A 9,004-nucleotide genomic window follows, 5' to 3' on the forward strand; every position below is an offset into this window, starting at 1 on the left:
GACCTTTTCATCTTTACTCATGGCTCCCACTGTAGATTTTGCCATTGTCCTTAATGATAATTAAACAAAAAAATATATTTTGTTCTTTATTGTGTTTACAGGACTGTAAAAATGCCAGGGAGCCTCTGCAATTTAGCTGCTGCTGCAATTCTGGCGTTTTTGGCCGGCTGAACGCTGCAATAAACTTCTGGGCCTAAACAAGAGCTCTTTTCAGGAAACAAACACACACACACACACATACAGACACAGAAACAGTCGGAGCTTCCAAAGCTGCTGAGTGTGTCTGACTCCTCATCACCCTAACCCTTTTGGGGTTGCTATGGCAGCTGTTGCCACAGAAACCAAGCGTCGGACACAAGCTCGCCCTACCAAGGCAGGACAGACCGCCAGTCATCACCGTAAGAGACCATCGGACACCCAACAAACAGCACTTAACATTCATCACACCACACTGAATGAACAAGGCAACCAGAGGTCTTCAGTCTGATGCTCAGCTCCTTGGAATAACCCCATGAGTCTTGTCTGTGTCTGGTCAGGCTCCGGGCCAGAGTCCCTGTGCATGAGAACAGCCAGCGCTGTCCCATCTGCTAGAAGATGTTCCAGCAGCAGGACCATCTGAAGAGCCAGCTGCAGGAGAGCCAGCAGGCCAGCAGGCAGCTCTTCCAGTGTCAGGAGTGCGGAAAGCAGTACAGCACCCAGCTGGGCTACAGGCGGCACCTGGTGGCGGCACACAGCCCCGCGCCCGGCCTGCCGTGCCCGGAGGGAGCGGCGTCTCTGCTGGAGCACCTGGGCAGCCACAACGACAGGCCCCCGCCGCCGGAGGGCAACGCAAACGCCGGCGCACCAGTGCGGGAGAGGAAGTACTCGTGTGAGCGCTGCGACCGCCGCTTCTATACCCGCAAGGATGTGCGCCGACATGCCGTGGTGCACACAGGCCGCCGGGACTTCCTGTGCCCGCGTTGCGCACAACGCTTTGGCCGCAGAGACCACCTGACACGTCACCTGAAGAAGAGCCACGCCCAGGAGACGGGGCTAACGCCCGCTGGCACCGGCACGCCGACAGCCACCCCTGCCCCGGCGACCCCATGTACCGTGAAGGAGGAGCCGAGTCCTGTGACCTGCGACCTGGTCTCGGCCTCCAAGGAGCCCCCTGAGGCCTTCTCGATGGACATGTACAACTCCTACCCCATGGCCAACCCCATCCCTGGCATCGGCCACCACCATGGCCTCATGCAGGGCTCCTTGTCCACGACCATGGGCGTGGCTCGTCACATGCCGGCCCCCTCCCCCCACCCCCACCACCACCACCTGCAGTCGCCAGCAGCGCAGCAGCAGCAGCAACAGCAGCCGGCGTACGGCAACATGTCCAGGTACCAACACGGATCTACCTCATACCCCCGTGCCGATGTGGAGAGCTTCCTCCTGGACCTGCAGAGTGGCTTGCCCCCCCACCTGAGCACCGCCCCCTCCTGCACCTCCTCCGCCGCCTCCCCTCCTCAGAGGGAGGCTCTGCCGGAAACTACCGGAGTGCCAGGAGCCGGGGACCCCCACCTGCTGTCCAGGAGCCCCGCCCTCTCCTCCGCCGAGCTCTCCTGCGCTGCTAACATGGACCTGGGCCCGCTACTGGGCTTCCTGCCCTTTGGCCTGCCGCCCTACAGCGCCCACATGGGGATGGGAGGGCTGGTGATGGGCTATCCGTCTACCTCCAACTCAGCCACTTCCTCCCCAGCCTCTTCCGCTGGCCTGTCCTCCCAGGCCCCGGGGCCCTTCGCCCTCCTTCAGCCTCCCCAGGCTCACGTACCCCAGGGCCCCGGAGCCCACAACCACAACCAGCTACCTCAGGGGTACAGCAGTCCCACAATGAGCACTTCCAGCTCCCTACCTCGCTACTACCAGGCCTTTCAACAGTGAAGCAGCTCTGCTCCCCTGTCCTTAGGCGACACGGCAAAAGTTGTCACCACGGAAACTTAATCTGGCATGGGAAGGGCAGCTTCTGGTAAAGGACAAATGCTGGCCTCCCATGTGCTCGTGCATTGTCTTTTTTTTTTTTTTTTTGAAAAGGGTAAAAATGGGAATGATATCTCCGCATGAGCCTCCTGGTTTAAAAGAAGAAAAAAAGCAACAACAACAACAAAAAGAGAAATATGCTAATTTAGCTTGTTGATGCTAATTATGCTAATCTTGGATATCTTTTGTTGAACACAACAAATCACCTCATCAGTATTACCTCATTGTTTTCTTTTATTGTTTTCTTTTCTTTCTTTTTTTTTTAAAGGAAGCTTGAAAGAGGGAAGAAAATTTAGATCTCAATGCAACCAAAATTGAGTACTTCTTTCGGGTAAAAACCTGTTACAAACAGTGGTTGCACTTATAAAAAGAGAGTGGACACAGGTGCAGCACAACCCCAGTGAATTTTATGGTTTGAGGATAGGTCTACATTATTCAAAACAATTAACACTTTTTTTTTCACTCATGGGTAAGAGAATGCTTTCATGCTGCAGCAGATGGTATAGAAATTCACTGATAATTTGGCGTACTGAAGTTGGATCTCAGGTAATTTAAATGCTTTAGAGATGAGCAGGGCATTCTAAATTTGATTTTTTTAATTAAATCCAGTGGAATAAGCGCTGGCAATTTTGCCTTCAAAATGCCTTATTATAATTTACTGGCAGTAATGGCTGTAAATGTAATCCCAAGACCAACAACTGCCAGTAACTACCCCAGGTTACATAAATGATTGATTTAACAATTGCACCAGCAGATGGATAGATAAACCAATTATCTAAACTAAATATGAGCCAGTTATGAATCAATTGTCTACAACCTTCTTCACCGCTTCCGGTGATGAGAAATTAATTATATTAAGTCAATAGTCTCACAATGAAATGCCTTCAAATAGCAATTCAAGCTATGTTTTTATTCGTTACTTTTGCTATCTGATTGCTGTTTGAGTAACATTAATTGTAAAACGTATTTACATATTTTAATTAAGCACAGTAATGTTATTGTAAACAATGTAATCCATCACTTCCCAACCATGCTAACCTGAACCTTCAGCTGAGCAAGTGATGGATCCCAAATGTAATGCACAATAGTTTGACCTGTATTGCTGCTAAAAAGCATTGGAGATTCGAGATTGAACACAGTGTCCCTGGACACTGAGCAAGCTTTGAGCTCTACAACCATTTCACTGTTCCCTTTAGCATCCATTCCCGCACGTTTTTTGGCTCGTTTGATTTTATAGTTTCTAATGTAATGTTGACCGAGCACTGTGCCTCTCTTTTTGACTTTGCCTTTGGCATTTTTCACCTTTCTTTCTGCAAAAGACAAGACAAGGCAAAGTCGAAGGTGGGAAGCGTTTTAGGGAATGTCCGTTGAGATTCGAGCCAGATGTGCTTGTGTCACTGCAACATAGGATGAATAAAGTTACTCAACAGTGTACCTTAATGTGCTCCTCAGACTTTGGATCACATCTTTCCATTAGTAGCCTGGCACCTGCTTCCACAAAACAGGTCATCCCTTCAACTCAAATCGCATAGTGGCATATCAGATTTTTTTTTTATCACCACAATGAAACGTGACCATCTCTTTGGCTGTTGAAGTTATCTTGGAGAGAAGATATTTAGAGGGATTGTTACTGAAAGGGTTGGTTTCACTCTTCTGCCTTAACTTTTGCTGTATTACAAAGGACTTTACCTCACTAGCATTGTTCCAATCCTTGATGTGTTGCACCATTGTCTTAAAATGCTACTGTTGTGCCTCTCTAAGAGTGTCTAATCTCAACTGGGTTTAAGCACTTATGACATTTATGGAAAAAAAGAAAAGGATGACTCTGATCTCTTGAAAATGTTATGTACCTCAACAAACATGCAGAACTGTTATATTTTATGTGTATTTGCTTCTAGTTATTTTTGGTTATTTGTGCCATTAGATTGAAACTATAATGGTAGGTTTTATGAATCTAAACTCTTTATTTTTATCTAGTGACAGACAGCGACATAATTCATTCAAACTTTGCTACCTCTCATAATTTTTTCTCCTGCAAAACAAAATCATCATTGTTTTAACATGTAAGTTGAGTGGTTTAGACTTGGATGCGATAATGTGTTGAGTTTTCAACTATGGTGTATACATTATAGCCGTGTATCTTTGAAACACATCTAGTTTACCCATGCCTTTGATGATGATTTTTTTTCTACTTGTTGACTACCTCAGAGAAGAGCGACAGGTTACTCTCCACTTGACTACAGAGAACATGTCTATAGTTCTATATTTGTCAGTGAACAAAACGCACACTTTGTAGCTTCATAGTTTTATATTGAGGTTAGCTTAGAGCAAAATGATTTCTAGCACAAGTAACATACTGTGTTCCCTGGAGAACCATTGTTTTTTTGCGTTTGTTGTAATCTGATTGTTTTACTTTGATTTGTTCAATCTGGAATGTTTCATACATTTTAATCTGGATATGGAATCTGAAGTAAGCCAGTAAAGCTTTAGCTATACTCACAACAGTGTCACTTGTAGTAGGCAACATCATTTCTTGTGAATTTAGTTATTGGTGAAATATTTTGTTCATTTGAAAACAATTGTCACCATCAGCGTTAATTTATCGCTTCTGATAGACAAACTGGCTTAAAGAAAACTGAGTTTAGACCCACAATAAACAGCTCCTATATCACTTGTCAATTCCACACAAAAAAGGCTGTCTCTAATTAACGCCAGAGACATTGCTGTTTGCATCAATCCCTGGTAATCGATCAAAATTAAAGCTGAACATTGGCTGTCTGATAAACAAGCAATGTTGTAATACCAGCCGTGGATTCCAGATTGAACACATTGTAAAACATTATCAAGGCAGCGCAGATAGGATGCCAGGCTAATTAATGTACCCACCATCTTACCGAATGATAATTTGTTACAATTGGTTGCATCACCTGCATTCAAGTTGGCTCTGAGAACCACTAAAATGCAGGTATGACCACTTTTAACTTTGTTCGATTAGAGCAATTTTGCTTTAGGTGTTTGTATTATCACCCAATAGACTAGAGAAAGATGAAAAGAAAGAATAAACAGCTCTTATATTTTCTAATTGTCAGAAAATAAAGCAATAAATCATTCTTTAGATTTCTATTTGTCTTTGTGTTTTTTCAGAATGCAACTTAAATATTCCTGTCTTCTGAGCAATGGAAAATGTGGTTTGACATTTGACATACTGCAGTGTAGTGCTGCTTGACATTACATTTTAACAAATTATATTGTTTAATTTGCATTCCTTTGGTGTAGCTCATAAGAGGCTGAAAGTGAAACCATTAAGATAGTGTTTATTATTTCAGATACCTGTACCTATACTATTAATTGTCCATTTCTTTTGAAAGGTTTTCAAGAGCTACTGTATAAACAGTAATTTACTATAGAAAGGATTTGACTACTGTAAGTCAATTGGGAGCCAATGCGATTATCCAAGTGATAACCCATTCGTTGTAGTTCAATAACTTGACTAAACACCTTTTGAATTCCAAATTGAGGGAATGAGCTCATTCAGACCAACAGTTCAAATTAAACATTTGAAACAGGTTAAAAAAAAAAGTCAGTCCCGATTCCTTGTAGACATCATTGTGCAAGGAAAGACAGGAAAGCCTTTGATTTAATATAAAGTTGTGAATTTATTTCATTAGTTATGATCCAGGGACTCGGGAGCTGCATACGCAGATTAGAAGGAACATTGCTCTTTAACAATCATCATCATATTCTTGTGGTAATATTACTTGCTTTGTGTGTTGAAGAAATTACATGTGACTTTTGTGATGAGATGAAATGTGTCCAAAGCAGAACTGTTTAACACACTTACAATGTAAGTTAAGTGACAATGTATCATTACCTCCACTTGGGGGCAGAATGAGCCCAAAAACACTCCTTTTAGAACAACATGGTGGACACTGGACAGGACAATAATGAGGCTCAATCAAAACTTCTGTGAGGTGTTGCTGTTATTATTATTCTATCATAAAGAGCTTCTCAATGGGGTCCAGGAGCCCCTAGGGGTCCCTCAATGGTTGCAAGGGGAGATTATATATAGATTATTATAGAGTATAGTGGTTCTTAAACATTTTCACGTCATGGACTGACAAATTGATATGGACCCCCCATCTGAAAACATTGGAGGTTTTTGTTGTAGATTAGATTATATTACTGAATTCTACAACTGTCTTGATGCTGTAGGTAGGGAGATATACATCTCTCATTGGGACTGGCTAGAAATTAACCCAATGAAAGATGTATAGGAAAGATTATTCAGATCATAGGCTTCAAACTCCACTGTTATCTCCCTCCATAGTTATCCCATATTTAATTGTCATTGCACCTGTAATTGTGAGAATCAAGATGCATCAAAAGTAAATAATTATCCAAAGTTATAGTGCGGTATGCTATGTATTCCTGTAGGAATTTTTTGCCAAAATTGATTTTTTTGCTGTTTTGGCTTCTATAGGGACCAAACTATCAGAAAATGACGGGGGTCAAATTTTCAGACCCCTCCCTCATTTCCTGGGGGCGGGTCACTTCAGTTTTGGCCCTTTTCGGCCTTGTTTTCCCAATTTCCCAAAGGACTTTTTTGCCCAAATGGCTTTTTTTGCTGTTTTGGCTTCTATAGGGACCAAACTATCAGAAAATGACGGGGGTCAAATTTTCAGACCCCTCCCTCATTTCCTTGGGGGCGGGTCACTTCAGTTTTGGCCCTATTCGGCCTTGTTTTCCCAATTTCCCAAAGGATTCTTTTGCCAAATAGATTTATTTTGCTGTTTTGGCTTCTATAGGGACCAAACTATCAGAAAATGATGGGGGTTAAATTTTCAGACCCCTCCCTCATTTCCTGGAGGAGGGTCACTTCAGTTTTGGCCCTATTCAGCTATGTTTTCCCAATTTCCCAGAGGAGTTTTTTTCAAAAAAATGATTTGTTTGCTGTTTTGGCTTCTATAGGGACCAAACTATCAGAAAATAATGGGGGTAAAATTTTCAGACCCCTCCCTCATTTCCTGGGGGCGGGTCACTTCAGTTTTGGCCCTATTCGGCTATGTTTTCCCAATCTCCCATAGGATTGTTTTGCTAAAACATATTTTATCTTTTGTTGTTTTGGCTTCTATAGGGACCAAACTATCAGAAAATGACGGGGTAGACATTTTCAGACCCCTCCCTCATTTCCTAGGGGGGGAGGGGGTCACTTCAGTTTTGGCCCTATTCACCTATGTATTCCCATAGGAGTGTTTTGCTAAAATTGATTTCTTTGCCGTTTTGGCTTCTACAGGGACCAAACTATCACAAAATGACAGGGTTCCAATTTTCAGACCCCTCCCTCATATCCTGGGGGGAGTACTTTACAGTACTTTATACACAACTTCACAGTATATTCTGAGGATATTCAATAGTTTAGGTAGGAACAGTTCAAGTGAGGAGGATGGGGTAGCATTTATACTTCTGACCTGTTATTATTCTAGTCAAATACAGGATCTATTCATGATCACTGTTATCTATGTCCTCCCTTAAGGCTCATTCCCACTGGGCCAGATAAACAGATACAAAAATATCTTTCTCCATTCAAGTGGATGGTAAGATACAGATAAAAGAAAATATCTGTCACAGATATTGTTTTTATCTGTGTCTTACCATCCACTTGAATGGAGAAAGATACTTATTTATCTGTTAATCTGGCCCAGTGAGAATGGGCCTTTATACTGTTGGCAAAGTCTCCAGTCCAGTGCCATAGCACTTGCAGAGACTGACTGTCCCTTGCAACCTGCTTTGCACCCACATTACATGTGATGAGCTCAAGTATTGCCTTTGGAGCAGGGAGGGCAAGACACCTGACTGGAACATACCCTCCACTCTCTGAATTCCACCAATTCTCTTCAATTGGTGGAAGCTCAGGGCTCAGGGCAATTGGAGATCGGTGTCAGCAGCCTCTTCAATGTGTGCACCTCCTCAAAATCATGTCCCTTGATGAAGGTATCATATATGACAACGAGCTTGAAAGAACTGTCCCTTGAGAAATACTCAAGCAGTCCCTGGCCTAACACATGTCAACTTCTCCTTGGTTGATCACACAGTCAGGAGTTCCTTGATGGACATAGTGAGCTTCATCTCTGGATGAAGACTTCGTGTTTTTCGACTGATCCATATACCTAATATTACCTATCAAAGACAACTTGACCCTCAACATAGCCAGCCATCATCGTTATGATGCGTTTGTTGAATGCATCCTGAAGATCTGACAGCTTTTTGTCTTTTTCATGCTCTGAAGCAAACCCATGGCATCAACAATAAGAACTTTGATAGAATAATCGTCCTCCGTCAGATCATGCTATGGGACACATGGAAGATCTTCCTACAGGGGCTCTGCCCTGGCATCTTCAATTGCATGCAAAATGTGAACCCCCTCATTTTCTGACAGTTTGGTCCCTAAAGAAGCCAAAACAGAAAAGAAGAAAAAAAAATCTATGGGAATATAGAGCCGAATAGGGCTAAAACTGAAACCCCCCCCTCCCCGCCTCAGGAAATGGGGGAGGGGTATGAAAATTTGAACCCTGTCATTTTCTGATAGTTTGGTCCCCATAGAAGCCTAAACAGCAAACAAAACAATTTTAGCAAAAAAAAAAATCCTATGGGAAATTGGAATGCATAGCTGAATAGGGCCAAAACTGTGACCCGCCCCCAGGAAATGAGGGCGGGGTCTGAAAATTTCAACCCCGTTATTTTCTGATAGTTTGTTCCCTATGGAAGCCAAAACAGCAAACAAAACAATTTTTGCAAAAAAATCCTATGGGAAATTGGGAATGCATAGCTGAATAGGGCCAAAACTGAAGTGACCCGGCCCCAGGAAATGAGGGAGGGGTCTGAAAATGTGACCCCCGTAATTTTCTGATAGTTTGGTCCCTATAGAAGCCAAAACAGCAAACAAATCAATTTTTGCAAAAAATACTATGGGAAATTGGGAATACATAGCCGAATAGGG

The 9,004-nt window shown here is 43.2% G+C and overlaps 1 protein-coding gene across 1 annotated transcript; it reads left to right on the top strand.

Moving 5' to 3' along the window:
• Positions 1-594: 594 nt before the first annotated feature.
• Positions 595-1,911, top strand: LOC308291559 (zinc finger protein PLAGL2-like; the record flags this gene model as incomplete). Its single annotated transcript, XM_080733592.1, has 1 exon — positions 595-1,911. The coding sequence occupies one exon, from the start codon at positions 595-597 to the stop codon at positions 1,909-1,911; it is 1,317 nt and encodes a 438-aa protein (XP_080589718.1).
• Between the last annotated feature and the right edge of the window lie 7,093 nt (positions 1,912-9,004).

The sequence above is a fragment of the Nannobrachium achirus genome (assembly GCF_963921795.1).
Source record: "Nannobrachium achirus genome assembly, chromosome: 9".
In the NCBI taxonomy this organism is placed as follows: domain Eukaryota; kingdom Metazoa; phylum Chordata; class Actinopteri; order Myctophiformes; family Myctophidae; genus Nannobrachium; species Nannobrachium achirus.